Here is a 21,026-nt window from a genome sequence, read left to right as displayed (position 1 = left end):
GTGCAGTGTTAATTTTATGACCAGGTGCACTGCCATTTGTTGATCGCTTAATAATAATAATAACTTTATTTTTGTATACCGCATAACCATGGAAGTTCTGTGCGGTTAACAGATGAAGAGAATGTACATTACAGCGAAGTTACACATTTTTTTTTTTTTTGGGCATAGCTACATTTACATTTTCAGCGACGCTACATTTACAGTGAAGTTATTTTTCAGGTCGGTTACTATTGCAGAGAAGTTACATTTGTTGTAAGTTGCATATATATAGCGGAGTTCATACAGTAGTGTTACATACGGCGGTGATATATACTGCGGAGTTCGATAAAGCAGAGCAGAGGCATTTAGTAAGGGAGGTAAGGAAGAAGGGGTGATTAGTTGGATAGGGTGATCCATTTTGTTAAGCCATTTGGCTTATCACAATATGTTTTAACTAGCCAACAGGTAGTGAAATTCAGAGGATGTTTGCTTGCTCCTTTCATACACACTTCCCTAGCCCCAATACCATCATCTCTATCCCTGCTGTCCAACTGGCTCACTCCTTCTGTCAGAGCACAGAAAACCTCTAGTATTACCACCCCCCCAGGGGTCCCTGCCTTTGGCTTAGATTCGCTAAGCTTACCGATCGCGTCCCGAACAGTTCGCGACCACGACCCGATTCACTAACCTTCCTCCCGATCCGATCATGCAAATGGAGGGGAAATGGCATGCAAAGTAGGAAGGCAAGCAATTCACTAAAGAGAAGGAACACCGACCGGGCTGGCCGATCCAAAAAGAAGCGACTGCCGAGGACCAATCGCAACTGTCCTTGCCGACTCTCCTGCTCTCTGACGCCCCGAAATCCTGCTCTCTGCCGCCCCAGCGAAGCGAAGTGTGGGCCTGTGTTCTTTTACATCAAACACATCTACCCCCAACACACCGATGATTCCCCTGCTGCTCCTTGCACCCACTCTACACAAAAACTAGCCTCTCACACACACACTGCTCATTAGAAACTTTTCTTGGGCCAGCGGCAGCCACCCCTCCCCCTTTGATTAGACCTCGAAGACCAAACGCATGCGCGGATAACACCTAGAGCCAACCAGGATGCTCTGCGCGTGCATCGCGATCGCTCTGCAGCGATCCGTGGGGCGTGCATCCGATCAGGTAATTTGCATGGGGGACTCTAGTGAATCGGTCGATCGGCAAGACTCGGACACGGATTGCCCAGCAAAGGTGAGCTTAGTGAATCTAGCCCTTTGTGAGATACCCACCCCAGGCAGACACTACTTCACTTGGCTAAGCTTATTAGATAAATAGAGATTAAGGGAATTGTAAAGCAATAAGACAGTCATATCAAGGTTACTCAAAGTCAACATATGAATGAAACCAACCAAACCCCCCCCCTTTGTTTTATGAAAAACAATGCTCAATTGCTTCCAACCATTGTCATATCACAGTTCAAGAACTAGATATGCAGAAAAAGATGGAAATTCATATATAAAATTAATGAAGGCATTGTTGCTGCCAGTTCAAAGTATTTTAGGAGCACCGATAAATATAGTATCGACATTAAAAAAAAACAAACCACTACAAGCTCTATTAAAACTACTTTTGCCACTGGACGTTACTGCTTATTTGATCAGGCTACGGTAATAACGACTAATTCCAGGATTCTGATGAATTTGCCCTCAGGACATCAAGAAAAAAAAAAGTTAATAAAATCAATGTAACTGCCATTATGTAGCAATCTTCCTATATTCTCACACTAATAGTAAAAGGCATCTTAAAAGAAGGCCATGCAAACAAGTATTTAGATGCGTGTGTGCTTCTAGTAGTGTCTGTCGATAAAGTGCACATGTGTGTACCGTATTTAAACCCATTTCATCTGAAGTAGTATTTTCACATTTAAACAGCTGTCACGTTATAAAATTAAACATCATTGCTCTTTTTCAAAATGGTCTCTGGTTTCTCAGAGGTGGCTATTTGTCTAGGCTTTTGGCAGGCAGAGGGACGTGAAGTTTTTTGTAGCGAGGGGAAACGATTGATTAAAGGACCGCAGATTCTTTGTGCCGAGATTTTGCATTGTGCATCGCTTCAAACTCTTCAGTGAGGCAAATAATCGAATGCAACAGATATTTAAACTCTGAAATCCAAATATGCCATTTTAACATTCCGAAATGTAGTATACAATATGTGCAAAAGTAGAACTCAACTAGAAGTGAAGGAGCGCCTAGACAGAAGGGCATGACTACATAATGACAAAGCAGAAATATTTATAAGTGATATGAGCATCTTTTCCTGGCCATCATATGAAAAAATTGTGATGAAAATCCATAGATTTTAGAACTATTCAGAGTTGAAGCTATATGGAAAGACTTCTGGCCAGACTTATGGTAGATATCCTGCAAACAGGAAGCTTGGATGGCAACTTCAGCATTTGGAACCTAGGACGATACCAGGAGGACTTTACGGTCTATTTTCCAAAATTATCAAAGAAGAGACAAGTTAACTTAATTTTTAGTGGATATAACAAATGGGCAGACTGGATGGTCCGTTAAGGTCTTTATCTGCCATCAATTACTATGTTACTATGTTAAACCTAGAAGATTTTTTGCAGAGTCTTTTCCGTAAGCAATGCAGAAAAACAAAAAAAGAAAGATAAGTTTTATGGAAGGAGTCTTGCACAATGCTATATCAAATAGGCAGACTTTCTGGCTTCCTTAAACAGTTTTTTTTTCCCCCCAGGTCTTGCAATTACTGTAAATATTTGCCATTATCAAAAACAAAATCAGGTCCCAAGCAGAGGCTGTTTCTTCCTGTAAATGCTAATCTCACCTTTCAGTTTTACATACAAGATCCACCTATTTGTGAGAGTAGTCAAATAGGCATGAACATCTATCCAAAAATAAGTTTTCCTGTGCTTCAGGGTTATATGTTGATAGCAGGTATGGTTAATCCAAAAGGTGAGGAACTGCTGTTGAACAATTAGCCTAAATTTACAATGGTACTGTAGAATGCTATTTATTTATATTTTATAAACCAAAGTTTCTTTTCTGTAATATTACTGGCCACCAGTGACCCTTATACGACATCACACTACAAAATCTATTTTAGATAAAAAAATAAATATCAGATTTTATTGGAGGTATTTTATTTTTTTTTTAAGATGACTGTTGTCAAAATTTCTTTAAATAGTGTTTTGTGGCCAACTTTGTTTACAACTTCTTTCCAGACATGAACGCATTCACAGATACAAGTTTTGTTCTTTTTTTGCACTAAATAGAAAATGAATACTGTACCCCCCAAATTAGCTAATGGTAAAAAAAATTAAGTTAAATACTTCAACACTGCAAAAGATAGACTACTACTGCATATGGGGGGGGGGGGTGATCTTTTACTAAGGCGCGCTCGCCAATTTAGCACATGCTAAATGTTAACGCGTCCATGGAATATAATGGGCGTGTTTGCATTGAGTGCACGGTAAATTGGCTGGCACGCCTTAATAAAAGAGGGAGGATAACTATCCTAACATAATCCAAATACAAAATATCACCATTACCAATAGATAAGACAAAATCCTTAGCGGAATGGATAAATGTAAATGGCTTGTGTACTCTTTCAAAAAGTACAAAGACTAGCAACCACGAAGTTACACAGTAATAACAAATAAAACAAATAAGAGAAAGTTTTTTTCCCCGTTCAACACATACCCCCCTCCTTTACAAAGCCGCGCCGGCGCTAAAAACGCTAGCTTGGCTTTGTGAAGGAGTTGGATAGTTAAGCTCTGGAACTTACTGTCAGAGGACGTGGTAAAAGGAGTTAGCATAGCTAGGTTTAAAAAAGAGGTTTGGATAAATTCCTGGCAGTAGAAGCCCCATAAACCATTATTAGGGAAGAGCTGGGAAAAGTCGCTGCTTATCCCCTGGGAGTTGGTGCTTTTTGGAATTCTGCCAAATACTTGTGACCTGGATTGGCCACCGTTAGAAAGTGGACATAGGGCTAGATAGCCCTTAAGAATGGTCATACTGGGTCAAACTAATCTTCTAAGTCAGGGGTGTCCAACCTTTTGGCTTCCCTGGGCCGCATTGGCCGGAAAAAAAAATGTTTCTGGGGCTGCGCAAACGCTGCAGCAAGATAGAGGAGGGAGTTGGCAAGACAGTAAACACCCAGGGGCAGCAGAGGGAAACACTGCATCGCCCTCGACCGGGGCCACACAAAATACTTCATGGGGCCACAGGTTGGACACCCCTGTTCTAAGTCATGATTTATTTTTTTAAAATATTTCCTACTATAAGAAGTGATAAACATAATAATGCACCAAAGTAAACGTTTCCTGGTGGTTTCAGGATGTGGTCCCTTACAACCAGCAGGAAATTTGTCACACCCGGTATTTTCACAATAAACCAGATGTTTGTTTAAATTCTAATTAGATCTAACCACTAATTATCAGCGTGCGACAGCTTTCCATCCTTAAATGAGAAACGGGCTCCCAGGCGAACCATTTTCTGAAAAGAGCGCATGGGCTGTTCTCAGCCACCTCCATTCCCCTCTAAAGTCAACTATTTTAAGACTACACAATATGTTTGTACGTAAAACAATCGCTGGCACTAACCCCCAAACCTGTTTGTGACAGGAAAATTCGAGTCTAAATTCTCATCTGAAGCAGCCCAAATAATCACGAATTCACATCATCATTGAAACATTTTTTTTTTTTTTAAATCAAAGCACACTAGAAGGTCCCATGGTTGGACGATAGAAAAACCTTATACCTAGCCAGAGAATTAAAAAAAAAACAAAAAAACAATTGCAGAAGGGAATGCATAAGCCGTTTCACTGGAAAACTACATGGAAACAAACAAAAGTTCTGCCAAGTTAGAGAAAGAGAGAGAGAAAGAGAGAAAAGAAATCTGCAGCGCCGCTCAGACGTGTGCGGGGTCTCTAGCACCTACGGGGGGGATTATTTCCCGGGCCAGCGGCGGATGTCCGCGGTGGCGCCACGAGCTCCGCGCGCGACCCGCCACGAGCTGCTGTCACAGCGGCGCGAGGTGAGGCGGCCGCTCCCCTCCCCCCCCCCCTCGCTCCCTCGCGCTTACTTTGTAAGTGCTCTCGGTGAGCTTGTTCACCTCCTCGGGGTCCCGAGACATCGCGGGCGCGCGAGCCAGGCTGCTCCGACGTGGCTCCTGTCAAAAAAAAAAAAAAAAAAAGAGGCCGAGGCGCGAGCGGCCGGCCGGCTCAGGTAACCAGAGACCTCCGCGGGCTGGTTTCGGCTCCTCTCTCGCGCTTTCCTTGCCTCTCACCCCGCCCCCTTCCCTGAGGCCGGCGGAGGAGTCTCCTCCCCCCCTCCCTCTGCCAGTGGTAGCAGCAGCAGCAGCAGCCGCCGCCGCCCCCCCTCGGGAGGGAAGCTTCACCTCCGAAACTGTCACAACTTGTGGAACCGGAGTCACCGCTCCCGAGCGGGGAGGGTGGGTCCGCTGACGTCAGCAGGAGAGGTGGCCGCGTGCACCTGAGCCGGGCGCTGAGTGGGGGGAGGAGCGGGCGCGCGCCGCAGCGCCAGCGCTGCTCCCACGGGTGGAAAGCGGCAGCGGAGACTTTGCCCTTGATGTTGCGCGCCCTTCCCGGGCTTTTTTTTTTTTTTTTTGGGGGGGGGGGGGAGAGAATTGCTTCGAGAGCACCTGTAGAAACTGTCCTACCCATAATGTTTCATCACTTAGTGACTCGGTAGGAGAAGCCAAAGACGGGGCAATTCTTTTCTTTGAGTCAGCCAGCAGTACAATGACAGATACACCATACAGTCCCGGCATTAAGGCGCGCCTGGGAGCAGTTTGCGAGAAGGCTCTGAGCTGCTGGAAGGAAATGCAAAGTGCTGCCTTTCTGGCTTGGTGACCCCCCTCCCTCCCCCCCTGCTCCACTCACATCTGTAGTCCGTGGGTTTCTTTCGGGTTTGGACTCAGGGCTCCTTTTACTACGCTGCATTAGGGCATTAACGCGCGGAATAGCGCGCGCGAGACGCTGATGCCAGCATTGAGCTGACGTTAGTTCTAGCCGGGTAGCACGGGGTTAGTGCACGCTAATCTGCTGCAAACGCTAGCGCACCGTAGTAAAAGGAGCCCATAGTATAGGCAACTGCCTAGGGCGCCGAACTTTAACGATGTAAACAGGAGCCCGATTTCCACAGTTGTGTGTTTACTGTCATCTCTTCGAATTCCTAAAGCATCAGAATACTCCCAAATTTGGATACATAAGATCTTTCCCATAACTTGAAGTTGAATGGCATTGTGGCGGTCAAGGCGTTTCTGTGAGTCCCACAACAACAAAAATTCAATCCCTTTCCCTACTTTTTTTTTTTTTGTGTGTGTGTGTGTGTGTATTTGTTTTCCATTATTAGGATTTTGTTGTAGATGAAACAGAAAGTGTTCCCCCTTTCCTTTCTCTGATCTTTCATTTATATTTTTGGGGAAAAGGACAGAGAACTACCTAGTACTGTATATTTGACACCCGGGATCGATCATTTCTTAACACTTCCCCCTCCCCCTTTATATTAAAAAACAATTTTTTTTTTTTAGTAACAATCACACAACCAGGCTGCATTTTTAAACACTGCAGTGAGGGGAAGGGGTAAAACGCGGATCTAAACCCGCACGTCCTTAAGAATCTGAGGTCCGTGCCACTTTTAGTCTCGGCATAGGTTATGGCTCTGACAGACCTCTATGACAATTTAGCTCTGACGGATCCTAATGCTTTTCCTATGTTGCGACTAAAAGTGGCATGGACCTCAGGGCAAAAGTTTTGCCACTTTTAGTCTCAGCATAGGGAGGGGAAAGCATTGGGGTCCGTCAGAGCTAAAGTGTCTTGGAGGTCTGTCAGAGCCATAACCTATGCTGAGACTAAAAGTGGCGGGGTGCTGGGTTCGTCTGCCCCAGGTACAATAGATAGATTGTGAGCCCACCGGGACAGACAGGGAAAAATGCTTGAGTACCTGAATTAAATGCATTTAAACCATTCTGAGCTCCCCTGGTATAGAAAATTGAATAAATAAATATATGGCACTGAAAAATAGGGAAGGGGTAAAACGCGGACCTCACGGACCTCGCGGATCTAAACCCGCACGTCCTTAAAAATCCGAGGTCCGTGCCGCTTGTTGTTAGTTTCTGGCTCTGACAGACCTCGGTGACAATTTAGCGCTGACGGATCCGTCTCAGCATAGGGAGGGGAAAGTATTAGGATCCGTCAGCGCTACAATGTCGCCGAGGTCTGTCAGAGCCAGAGACTAGTGCTGGAGCGGCTCCAAAACGAATCCTTTAAACCGGTTTCCTGCAGTTTCCAGTAAATTAAAAAATCTGAGGTCCACGGCTCTGACAGACCTCGATGACATTGTAGCGCTGACGGATCCCAATACTTTTCCCTCCCTATGCCGAGACGGATCCGTCAGCGCTAAATTGTCACCGAGGTCTGTCAGAGCCAGAGACTAGTGCTGGAGCGGCTCCAAAACGAATCCTTTAAACTGGTTTCCTGCAGCCCCAGTAAATTTAAAAATCTGAGGTCCGCGGCTCTGACAGACCTCGATGACATTGTAGCGCTGACGGATCCTAATACTTTTCCCTCCCTATGCCGAGACGGATCCGTCAGCGTTAAATTGTCACCAAGGTCTGTCAGAGTCAGAAACTAACAACAAGTGGCACGGACCTCGGATTTTTAAGGACGTGCGGGTTTAGATCCGCGAGGTCCGTCAGGTCCGTGAGGTCCGCATTTTATCCCTTCCCCGAAAAATATTCCAATTCTGTGTCATTGCAGTAACAGCAGCATAAACACTATCCAGCATCGGGCATATTGTGAAGTCATAACAACCCTAGAAAAGTCTCAGAAGGTATACAGAAAAGCTGTCCTACCATAACAACATCAGCTTCCAAATCTCACAAAAGAAGTCTACTCAGAAGATCATGAGAGCACCACAAGTGTTGTTGCCCCAATAGGTCTTAATGTTCTATGGTCCACTGCAATAAAACAGATTACTCAAGTATAGATCCCCTATATAGAAATTCCATGCTAGCAGAACACCTGATCATAGGGTTCCTTTTAAAAAGCCGTGCTAGCGGTTTTAGCACACGCACCGGATTAGCGCGTGCTATAGCGCGCTAGCCAAAAATCTACCGCCTGCTCAAAAGGAGGCGGTAGGGGCTAGCGTGCGCGGCAATTTAGCGTTAAGGCCCTAGCGCGGGTTTGTATAAGGAGTCCATAGCCAAACACTCGGAGCATAGATAGGCTTTCACTGAGTACAGAGTAAGCGACTACAAACTAAAAATTGAACTATGTAGTCAAAAATTAAACTACGAGAAATCCAAAGGAGCAAGAATCAAGATTCTGCATGCCAAACAACAGGGGTAGGCAATTCCGGTCCTCGAGAACCGGAGCCAGGTCAGGTTCTCAGGATATCCACAATGGATTTGTATGCACTGCCTCCTTGAGATGCAAATCTATCTCATGCATATTTATTATGGATATCCTGAAAACCTGACCTGGTTCTCGAGGCCTGGAATTGCCTACCCCTTCCATATAACAGCAGAAAATTCTGTTTATACTCTGTAAAATATAAAGATATCAAATGTAAATTCCAAACACTGACACATTCCAATAATTATTTTTTTTTTTCTGCCTTTGTTATCGGTGCATTTATTTTTCTAATCATGTTGGTCCAAGCCTCTAGTTTCTGCTTTCCTCTTCCTGTTCAGTTAGCCAAATCTTCTTCACCTCCTTGCCCATATCTATTTCTGGGAACTGTTCTTTTCCTTTTAGCTTTTTTCAATTTAGTTTTACACTTCTCAACTCAGATTTGACTCCTCCTTAGTATCTAGTCCTCAGTCTCTTTTTGCTGCATCTTTTCAACACTCATCCAATACTCCCATTCCCCACATCTCTCCTTTCCCAGTCTTTCGCTCCCCCCCCCCTTTTATCCTCCCAATTTCATTATTTTAGTTAGTTAGTTGGCCCAACCAAGAAGTTATTCCATACTTTTCTTGACACTTTTCATTTCATATCATTGAAACAAAAAGTGTCAAGAGAAGTGTGGAATAACTTGTAAGTTTCATGGTTCCACATCATTCTCTTCTTGGTTGGGCTGAGAACTTTTCAGCTGCCCCTCTTACTTGTGACCTGCACTGTCCAAATGTTCTAGGTGCTCCCATAAAAGAATAAAATCTTACAGTAGTACAAAAAAAAAAAAAAATTGAGTAATACACCAACTTGTATTCATTACATATTTGCTGCATTACAAATGGAAAATGGGCCCATTCAGGCAATATTCTGTTCATCTCCCATCCCCTCCATCCAGCTTTTGCCCCTTTTCTTGTTAAATTTAAATCTTGTCTAAAGACTTTCTTATTCCATGACGCTTATAACCGAACCTAGATTTTCTTCTATCCATTTCCTCTCTCTTCTCTTTTATTTCCATTCTTTTTCCTCTTGCAAGCAATTATTACTACAACATGCCCTTACCTTCACGTTTTTCCCCTACCCATTCTTCCCTTCTCTTCTTATTAAATGTAACTTTTTCCCCTCCTCCCTTACTACCCTCACAGTCAAGTCTGTCTTGTTTTGTCATTCATGTTTCACTTAAATATTTTATCCATTCTTCCCTTTTACCCCCTTTATTTTTAAAATTATATTGTTAACCGGCCAGATATTTGGTTTATGGTCGGGATATTAAAAATTAATAAACTTGGAAACTTGGAAACTTCTTTCTATATCTGATGTCTTCACCCTCATGTTTTCTCCCTCATTCAATGTCTTCCCCCTTCTGTCTCTACCTGTCTCCCTGTATCCAAGATCTCCTCGCTTCTAATCCTTCCTCTGGCTCTCTCTGTCCTTCCTCCACTGTGTCCAGTATCTCCCCAGCATCTCCCCTCTATCTCTCTATGCCCTCCTACATGCAAAGTATCTCTCCTCTATCTCCAGCATTTCCCTGTGTTCCCACTCTCTCATGATCAATATCTTCCATCTGTCTCCTTGTGCCCATGGTCCAACATCTCTTCCCTATCTCCCTACTACCATTCCCCTTGTATCCTGCATCTCCTGTCTTTATCCCTTCTGCTTGCCACATTAGACTGCATTACTCCTCTTACCTCTTATTCCCTATCCTGCATTTTCCCTCCGAACCTATCCACCATTGCTGCAGCCACAGCAGCAATAAAATAAATAAAAAAATAAAAAATAAAAAAATACCCTTAGGTCTCCTGGAAGATCTTGTCACCCCCAGTGTGATGGAGTCTATAGACCTCTCCCTATGGTGGCCAGTTTCCTACAGGATCAGAGTCCCCTTAAGAAAACGCTCTCTCTCCCTCTGGTGGCAAATCCCTTGCCTAGCCAGAAAGCTCTCTCTCTCTAGTGGGCAAGCCCCAGCAAGAATACCTGAAGAAATAGGAAGCGAGCAGGAATAAAGAGGGCAGGGCAAGGAAGAGAGAGAGAGAGGGAATCCCGAGGAGGTTAAGGACAGAAGGAGCCTTTAAGAAAGTTCTAACTAGTTTCCTCTTTTACTACAGGAGTGGGAATGAGGTAAGCCTCCTGTGGGAAGGTGTGAACTGCTGTTTGCTTATGAGATTCCTCACTGCTGCCCTGGCCTTTGAACCACTTGTCCTGCTGATTTATTTTCGCTTATGAAATTCCAGACCGCTGACCTGGCTTTTAAGGGTTTGGACTGTGGTCTCTGTTTGTTTATGGACCCCCGGCTGCTCTGCTTATCCATTTGCCCGAAATGGTGTTTCCTTTCTTTTGGAATGCTGCTGTACTAAGCTAACTGGACTTCGGCCCACTTTTCCAGGTTCAGTTTGGAATGTTGAAATCTGACCAGCTTGTGTGCGCCGTGTGGGCTGAAGAGTGGCCTGGTTTCCAGTTCTTATAACCAGTAGCCACTTGGAGTTGGAAAAATAAATGCTGTTTTCCACTAAATTCTTGGCTATCTTGGAGACTGCTCACTTAGGGGGTCTTTTACTAAGACGCTCTGGCCAGTTAAGCACACGGTAAATGCTAACGCACACATTGGCTTCCAATCACTCATTGTCTCACCTATAAAATACTCCCACCAACCAGCTTTCATTGACAAACTTCTGATTCCATATACATCCTGTAGGGCTCTCCGATCAAGCAACCAGAATCTACTCACCATTCTATCGATATGGGAACCTTTTTATGACATTACTTCTTTTTTTTTTTTTTTAATTTATACAATTTTATAATATTTACCAAGCATAGAAATCTTGGACAGAAAAGTGCGATCAGAAACCAAATTAACTTAATTTCCAAAATTGAAAAACACATCTAAACTTAGAAATATAAAAATACATAAAATAGACTCATTTAATCACACACTAGTCCTCAATAACTGGAACCAAGATTTTAAGAGTAGAGCAAAATTAATCAAGAAAATTTTTAAGGAAAAGCGTATGTCTACTGCAGTACAGGGAGCTAAACTTCATTAGGCGCAGCTCAAGACGCTTTCTCAAGACGCTTCATCGAGAGGAAACTTATCAAGTGGGATGGATCTGTAAAGATATACTTCAAAGAACGGTATCTGACTACACATTTACATGGGTATCTCAGAAAGAAAATACCCCCTATTTGAGTCACTCCAGGTTTCAAAATTAAGAATTCTTTTCTTCTTTTTTGAGTCTCTCCAGAGACATCAAGAAATATCTGAATATGATGTCCTAGGAAGTCCTTGGATCTATTTTTAAAGAAAAGTTTTAATATCCAATCCTTGTCTGGAGCCAAGGCCACAGACAACAAGAGAGTGGCTGGAACAGCCAATTCTCTATCCGATTGTTCCAGTATTGCGGAAATGTCCAATGGTCTTTCCCGAGATTCCTCAACTTTTTCTTTTTCTTTGACTTGGGATTTAACAGGAAGATAATATTTCCATAAAGTACCGCTTCACCATTTCTCGAGGAGAAATTGATAAGATCTTAGGGAAATTTATAATCCTCAAATTGTTAGCTCGACCATTGTTCTCCAGAGCTTCCAATTTCCTCCTCAAAATTATATTATCTTTAACCAGTGAGTCTTGATTATTTTTTACCACTATTAGCTCTTTACCTGTATTTTGTACCTCTACTTTTAACTGAAATATATCTTGTTTAATCGATTTTATTTCTCCTTTCTGTTCTTTAAGCTCTTTATCCAGATTTTTAATTTGAGGATTTAAGGAGTTTCCCCAAATTCACTACCAAGTCCCATAACGCTTCAAGAGTGACTTCTGGAGGTTTGATTGCAGTAAAAGAGTATACTTGTGCTGTGAGAGACTGTTCTGAGATTTGGTTTACCTCCATGAAGTCTTGTGCTCCCCCAGCCTTAGTTGTCCTGGTCGCAGGTCCTACCAGAGTGAGCACGCCACTCTGAGATGTCTCATATGGCAAGCCCTCCAACACACTGGCCTCCGGAGACGAGAGGGCTACCTCTTCGGGTGCTTTCTGGTCCCGTGGAGAGTTGGCTGCCTGCGGCAATGGCTGATGGGGTGGCGTCCTCACGTCAGGGCTTAGGATAACATCGAGCCCTGAGGTTTTCACCACCGCACTACTCCCCGGCGGTGTCCCAAGCGGGCTAGCCCCCGACGCTTTCTGCTCCTGTTGCAGACGCCGAATAAGTTCATCGATCGCTACCGAAGGAGCAGTCAGTCGCCGGGAGGTGCTGCCAGCGTTCCTGCCCCGTCTCTTCGGCATATTTAGTGCAGATATAATTGAAAATCAACGGTGTCCTCACCGCAGCAAACATGCAGTGGCCATCTTGGATCCAGCCTGTAGAAGTGACATCAAGCTGTTGACCTCCTACCTCAACTTAAATGGGGAGTTCTGAGCCACATGCCCGAGCTCCTCCCTATAACTCATTGCCAGTCAGCAATCTTACTGCCTTGTGAAAGGGAGATAGGGCACTTTACATCTGAAACCAGTCAATCTCATTATTGAGCCCTCTGGGACTTAGAGTCTGCCAGTTTATTTTTAAGTTGAGGTAGGAGGTCAGTAGCTTGATGTCAGCTAGTAGGCTGTTCTGATGGAGCAGGTCGGATGGGTCCTTCTTTGGAGGCTGCTTCTAGGTAATTTATGGAAATTTGTATTATGTATTGATATATTTTATAAACAGCATTAGTGTTAATGTTTTTGTAGTGAGATGTTAAATTAAATTATATTATATGTTTTTTGATAGATAATTCCCTTCCTGAGGAAGCACAAGGCGAAACTCGAGGAGAAGGGAAGATATTTGTAATTTTTGGCTTCCAGAAGTTATTATTTATGAGTATTTGCACAAGCACTTTATGACACCAGCTGCTTATTAAATGACCATCGGAGAAGCAGTAACCACCACAAAAGATAAGTTTATTTTATAATTAATGGATGTTGGATTGTTATATGGTTATATGGTGGTACAGACATCAATAGTACCATGATGGTCTGAAGGCAACTGGTGTTGTGTGTTTCTACACTAGAACACTAAGGTTGTGGGTCTGAGCACTATTTATATTAATCAATTCTTTTAAATTGTGATATGAATATAGTTATTTAAGTTATTATCACAATTGAAAAAAAAATTATATCCCTATATTTATTTATTTATGGAAACATAGTAGCATGATGGCAGATAAAGGCTAAATGGTCCATCCATAGCATCCACTATCTCCTCCTCTCCCTATTGGCTAAGGCTCTTAACATTTGCATCTCCTGTCCCTATTGGCTAAGGCCCTTTACACCTGCATTGTGATGTCATAGAACTTTATGGTTATGGAAACATAGTAACATGATGGCAGATAAAGGCCAAATGGCCCATCCACAGCATCCACTATCTCCTCCTCTCCCTATTGGCTAAGGCTCTTAACATTTGCATCTCCTCTTCCTATAGGCCAGTGGTCTCCAACTCAAACCCTTTGCAGGGCCACATTTTGGATTTGCAGGTACTTGGAGGGCCTCAGAAAAATACAATTAATGTCTTATTAAAGAAATGACCGTTTTGCATGAGGTAAAACTCTTTTTAGTTTATAAATCTTTCCTTTTGGCTAACGGCCTCTTTTACAAAGCCGTGTGGCAACAGCCCCGAAGCCCTTTAAATCTCTATGGGCTTCGGGGCCGTTAGCACAGCACAGCTGCTAGCGCGGCTTTGTAAAAGAGGCCATAAGTCTTAATAATAATATTGTCATTTATAGCTAAAGAGACATATGATCAAGAAACTGTTTTATTTTACTTTTGTGATTATGATAAACATACCAAGGGCCTCAAAATAGTACCTGGCGGGCCGCATGTGGTCCACGGGCCGTGAGTTTGAGACCACTGCCTTAGATCAATGTGTCATGGTGGTCATAAAGACAGATAGAATGCTAGGTAATACTAGAAAAAGAAAATAGAACGTAGCATAATGCCTCTGGTACAACTACTGTACAGCTTGAGCTTTGTTTCTGATGGTCTAATTAGCAAAAGGTTCAGATAAAGGCAATGAATATGATAAAAGAGATGGGATGCCTCCCTTTCAAGTTAGACCAAAAAACCTTTATAAATGTAAGAAGGGGGGGTCCCAAAATTGTCTATAACCTCTTACAAGACTTATTTCCAAGTTTTTTCAATTTGCACACGGTACTTGAAATTAACAATTTTAAATCAATGAATAAGGTGAATAATCAGTTTCTGGGGAATAACCTATTAGTTTAAGGCTCTCACCCGGGTATATCCCACAGGCAACATGCACCATGAAGCGAACTGTGGGTCTTACCCAAAAGCATCATTTATATCACCATTATTTTTGCTTTTTCAATAATTCAAAAGTGCCCTGTGCAATAAAAACTTTTAAAACATTTAATATAAGTGTCACTGTGATTCTTTAAGAGAATAAATCAAAAGTGCAAACACCAGTCCAAAAGGTTGTTTTAGATGTAATCGACAACAAAAAGAAAAATCCTCAGACCAAGAACCCTTAAATATTTCAGAAATCTTAGAGACATCCGATAAAGACTTAGCATCGTCAGCCACTTTGATTATCACTGTAGCCTTATGAATTGATAAAACATGGTTGTTAAAGTTTTACTTTAAAAACAGACAAAAAATTTTCCTTGATCACAAAATACAGATGTTTCCAGATTTAGCACGGGAGATGCAAAAGCGCCGCCGTGAATTTCTTCTTTTGAAACCTGGGGTTATATCTTTGGGGGCAACTTTTTATTTGAGACACCCGTGTAAGTGTTTTGTGTTTTACCGTACTGTTAAGTATGTGTTCTTTGAACCATCTCAATTGACAACGTTTGTGGCAATGTCTCGTCCAGGGCCGCCATCAGGGCAGTACTACCAGTCCTGCATTCAGGGGCCCGGAGCTGACATGGGGCCCGGACTCCCCCAGGGTCCTAGGCAGTGTTCTAAGGCAGGGGCGCCAGTAGCTCGCCAAGGCAAAGTGAATCGATCACCCAGGACTCACTTTGTCTTGGCGATCTAATCTATCGGACCTATCAGTCTTCCTCTCCCCGACGTTAATTCTGCAGTCGGAGAGGAAGTTCAGGCCAGCCAATCGCTGCCTGGCTGGGCGGAACTTCCTCTCCGACGGCAGAATTGACGTCGGGGAGAGGAAGACTGATCGGCCGAAGCAGGGAGAGCATGTGTCGACGTCGGCGTCAGCGTCGGGGCCTGTTATCCATTGGTGGGTCCTGTTCCCCGATGACAGCGGCAGTGGCAGTGGCTTGGGGAATGGCAGGGAGAAAGAAAGAAAGAAAGGGGGCAGGCAGGGAAACAGAAGGAAAGAAGAGAAACAGAAAAAAAGAAAGGGGGCATGAAGAGAGGAAGAAAAAGTTGGGGGGGAGGGAATGAGGTGTGGAGGAGAGGAAGCATACAAGCTGAAAGAAGGGAAGAAAGATTGGATGCACAGTCAGAAGAAGAAAGTGCAACCAGAGACTCATGAAATCACCAGACAAGGTAGAAAAATTATTTTATTTTAAATTTAGCGAAGTGGAGGCAGTATTACCACAGTTTTCAAAGGAATTTGCCCAAATAACTTAATAGTTAACTGGGTAAATTCCCAGAGATGAAAACTTCCCTTCACTTACTATGCACAGTTCTGAATTTTGAGTATTTAACCCTCCCACAATCTCACGGGCACTCGTTTCAAGTTTCAAGTTTATTGAGATTTTGATTTAAACGCAATATCAAATATTTTCAATGCGTATAACAAAAATAAATTTGGGGAAATAAATAAAACCATTTGAACAATAAAATACAAACATATCCATAGATGATTAAAATTACATAAGGAGTACAAGGATAAACTACATTTGTTTAAAAATGCGTTCTCCGTGCCTGCTCATAAATTTGTTGACTGGAAGGATTCAGCAATGTGGCCAGATGCCATTCAGGACAAAGACAGAGAAAGAATTGTGCAATTTGGATTAATGATGGAAGATGATTTAAAGCAAATGGCACAGTCTATGAGTAAAGGTCTTGACGGACGTTCTTTTTATGAATATCTCCTCTATGCCAAATCACCCAATGGATGTGAAAAGATTTTAAGGGACTGGCTTAGGTGGAGCATTAGCAGAAAAGTATGTGTGTATTCGGCCCATGGAAGAAGGGGGGAGCGTCGGGGGGGGGGGGGGAAGGGGTGCATGGGGGGCCCAATAGGATTGCTCAGTAAGGGGCCCAGAAATTTCTGATGGCGGCCCTGGTCTCGTCTGGATGGAAGAAATCCTTGAGCCCTATAATTTGATTAAATAGACGACCTCATTTTCAGTGCTATAGCTTTCAGCTTTTTGTTAAATACTTTGTATTTTCTTTTATGTTTCGCCATTTTTGTAGTCTTGGATCCAAAGTTGAGGACTTGAGCATAAAAAGTTAAATTTTGTTAACTTTATGAGTTATAATTTCAATGTATTTAATGTATCTTACTATTATTGCTTTCTGTACAAGTGTAATACAGTACTTGAATTTGAAAATCAATAAAGATTTCATTAAAAAAAATTAAAAAAATGGTTGCTTTAACTTATCTTGGAGAGGATAGCAGCCGTTCAAATCATCTAGGGTGCCTTAGCTGAATGCCCTACAGAGTCCCCCTGTTTCATGTCCTTCCTCAGGGGCAAGATCAGAAGTTCAACCCACTGCCATCAAGAAACCACTGTCTCCAGAGTTCTGTGACTAAAGAAAAACTAAATGTGAACAAGTTTAAAACCAGGAAGGTTCCTGGGCAACGCCTCCTGCAACGTGAAACGTAATGACATCATAGTGACAAGTCCACTACTTGCAATCAATCAATGAATCGGCACCTGAAATTCAATGCTGTTAACCATTCAACTGTTTCATTCATGCCATACGGCATATAGGAACGCAAGGTATAAATCCAGATTTGCTCCTTGGATAACTGAAATGTTTTCTTGTCCTCATCAAAATCCCGTGAAACTTTGCCTATTATGAACCAACGCCTATATTCAAATAAATGTTCTTCTCTGCACTGTGAGCCACCATGGTGAAAGGTTGTGGCTTTTAAGAAAAGTTAATGCTAGAGCTCTGTAAAATCATGAGTGGGGTAAAACAGTTAAATAGGGTAGTGTTTCTCAATTTCTTCAAGCCAAGTACCCCCTAAGTCTAACAAATATCAACTGAGTAGCCCCGCCTCAGACCCCACCCCATAACAATAGTACTAATTGTAATGCAATTTCTTCCATTCATTTTTCATATAAACTCAATACAATCTTATTAATACATAATGGTAACCACAAAATTAAAAAAAAACCCACTTTGTCCAGGTTTTGAAAAGCCTCCTCAAATCACGTCGGGAAGGGGGGAAGTCCACGGGGAGCGGCAGACAAGAGCAGGCAGCAAGGGGTGGGGATGGGCGGAACTGGTTGGACCTGGGGGTGAGTATAGGGCGTCTGGATTTTCCAATTGGAAAATCTGGCAACCCTACTCCTATCAACGCCTACTCCTATCAATGCCTACTCCTATCAACGCCTACTCCTATCAATGCCTACTCCTATCAACGCCTACTCCTATCAACGCCTACTCCTATCAATGCCTACTCCTATCAACGCCTACTCCTATCAACGCCTACTCCTATCAATGCCTACTCCTATCAACGCCTACTCCTATCAATGCCTACTCCTATCAATGCCTACTCCTATCAACGCCTACTCCTATCAACGCCTACTCCTATCAACGCCTACTCCTATCAACGCCTACTCCTATCAATGCCTACTCCTATCAACGCCTACTCCTATCAATGCCTACTCCTATCAACGCCTACTCCTATCAACGCCTACTCCTATCAATGCCTACTCCTATCAACGCCTACTCCTATCAACGCCTACTCCTATCAATGCCTACTCCTATCAACGCCTACTCCTATCAATGCCTACTCCTATCAATGCCTACTCCTATCAACGCCTACTCCTATCAACGCCTACTCCTATCAACGCCTACTCCTATCAATGCCTACTCCTATCAACGCCTACTCCTATCAATGCCTACTCCTATCAACGCCTACTCCTATCAACGCCTACTCCTATCAATGCCTACTCCTATCAACGCCTACTCCTATCAACGCCTACTCCTATCAACGCCTACTCCTATCAACGCCTACTCCTATCAATGCCTACTCCTATCAACGCCTACTCCTATCAATGCCTACTCCTATCAACGCCTACTCCTATCAACGCCTACTCCTATCAATGCCTACTCCTATCAACGCCTACTCCTATCAATGCCTACTCCTATCAACGCCTACTCCTATCAACGCCTACTCCTATCAACGCCTACTCCTATCAATGCCTACTCCTATCAACGCCTACTCCTATCAACGCCTACTCCTATCAACGCCGATGTGTGCTTGCACGTCTGGTCTTGCTTGTGCATATTCACAAGGCTGTGCATACTTGCACAACCCTTATGCGCAGGTTCCTCCCCTTGCTTTTAGTTTTGTAGCACACATATAATTTTGAATACTTCTTTTGAGCATTGGAGAGCTAAATTTCTTTGCTGTTCTTGCGCTATGGCGGGCCGCGGTGTTTAGCTTTAGCATCAGACTTTTACGCATCGGGACCAGAGTGTGTTTGATAATGAGTGCATTTGTTTTTGATGTTGAGCAACAAAGGTAATAAACTGAAATAAGGAAAGAAATAAATCTTCAAAAGAAGTTTGATTAAATATGATTACACTTTGAATCAGAAGTTGATAAACGTATTACAATTTGAATCGGAAGGCGAGAGAGGATCGATGAAGAACAGAGGCATAGGCTAAAGAAGCATTCCACACATTTTAAGGACCTTGAACATCAACCCGTACCAGAACCATAATTATAGTTGGCACAGGTGAATACTCTCGTAAATAAAGGTAGGCGAGGTGTCGAGAATTGTATGAGTGTGCAGGGAAACTATTCACTGTTAGTGAACAGATAGTTATGCTTTATGCACCTTTGAGAAGTGGAGATGAATTGTTGAGGTTAAATGAGAAAGAGTCATAAAAAGTAAAAGATATGGTATCTGGTTTTGTCCTTCAGTTCAGAAACTGGCAGGAACAGGAAGCAATTACCTGTAATTCTAGGTACCCTGGAAAGTAAGTTAAAAGTACATTTTGTGCAATCTACAAGGGTGAGTTTATTGATCCAAGAAATGTTTTTTTTTTTCTGGACATAAAAGGTGATGCTTTGGAATCCTCTCCCCCCCCTCATTTTTTTTACCCTTGTCTAGTTCTGATTTGTGATGCAGAAACGAAGCTTCGGGTCACTGTGTGAACAGCTGAAACTCAGAGCTGCAAAGTCATCCAGGAGAGAGACAGTGTGGCTATTCCTGGTTTTGAACTTAGCTCCCAAAAAGCAGGACCTGGTATTTGTAGTCCTTGTTTCTGCCCATGAAAACCAATGCTGCAGGTCCCGTAATACATGAGGCCTGAAACCCAGGACTGGCCTAAAATCTCCCTCTGAGCAACTTGGCAGCTCTGAAAACTTGTTGTTTTTAACGAATATTATACCCTACCGTTAGAACTCGGATTTGAACCCATGTACAGTACTTCAAATTCATAAAGCAAGTAAGGCCTGGCTATTCAGTTCACATATTCTTCAGTGAATCTCTAGTGATCACCTTTTCATTCCCTTTTGCCCCATCTGTTGCCCCCCCCCCCCCACACATACATTTTCTATTGCTGCAATTGCTTCCTCTACTTTCTCCATCCTTTCTTTTCTCTACTACCTCTTTTTGGCATCATTCGCTCCACCTTGGACTTGTATATGTAAACCGCTTCACAACACTTCATGTGTGATTGGTAGTATTTCAAGTTTCTGCAAATAAATAAACATTCCTCCTTATGATTAAAAGTAATCTATTTGACCGCCCCCCCCCCCCCCTGCTTGGAGCTCTATTTGATGAATTAAGGGTCTCCTACAGGATATATGCAGTTGATGATCACTTTTTCTTGAGAGTACAGGATTGGGGAGATCAGTTAATCAAGGATTTAAATAAATATATGGAAAAGATTATAAAATGGATTGGTCGTAGAGGCTTTGAACTCAATGTTGAAAAATAGAGATTCCGATTGATGGTGAAGTAGATGAACATCTATGGCCTACAGAGGTGAATGGATGCGGTCATTTGATCAAGGTTCGTGAGGAAGTTAGAACGCTCGGTACAACATTCAAAGCTCAAATGTCGAAAGTAGTTCAATCGGCTTATTTTACCATGCATAAATTGTTTCATTTGAAGAATATAATATCAAATTGTGCTTTGAGGCAGGTACTTCAAGCCTTGGTATTATCACAAGTGGATTACTGTAATGGTATCTATCTGGGTTAACCACAGATGCGTATCAAAGCGTTTGCAAATGATACAAAACTTGGTTGCACGACTGCTTTTGGGAGTAGCTCGATATGAGCATATTTCTCCTAGTCTGAAGAGATTGCATTGGTTGCCCATAGCATTCTGCATTAAATTCAAAGTTTTGAAACTCGTACATCAGGGTGTTTATGATTTTCTACCATTCTGTTTGGAAAAATGTTTGATGTTGTTCATTCCACTGCGGAAGCTGAGATCTGAGAATCATTTATTGCTGGACACAAAG

General features: G+C 42.8%; 1 protein-coding gene across 4 annotated transcripts in view; it reads right to left on the bottom strand.

Moving 5' to 3' along the window:
* BAIAP2L1 (BAR/IMD domain containing adaptor protein 2 like 1) overlaps positions 1-5,965 on the bottom strand; it is a 113,731-nt gene extending 107,766 nt beyond the window's left edge. Inside the window, exon 1 of one of the 4 annotated variants that reach the window (XM_033963229.1) lies at positions 5,896-5,965. In XM_033963229.1, the coding sequence (XP_033819120.1) occupies positions 5,896-5,955 (60 nt within the window). In that variant the 5' untranslated portion in view covers positions 5,956-5,965. Of the gene's footprint in view, positions 1-4,931; positions 4,950-5,075; positions 5,250-5,672; positions 5,797-5,895 lie in introns of those variants that run through there. The other 3 variants (XM_033963228.1, XM_033963230.1, XM_033963231.1) reach the window with 3 other exon arrangements.
* Between the last annotated feature and the right edge of the window lie 15,061 nt (positions 5,966-21,026).

This window comes from Geotrypetes seraphini, chromosome 11 (assembly GCF_902459505.1).
Source record: "Geotrypetes seraphini chromosome 11, aGeoSer1.1, whole genome shotgun sequence".
Lineage (NCBI taxonomy): Eukaryota > Metazoa > Chordata > Amphibia > Gymnophiona > Dermophiidae > Geotrypetes > Geotrypetes seraphini.
This window is presented reverse-complemented; position numbering and strand designations above follow the sequence as displayed.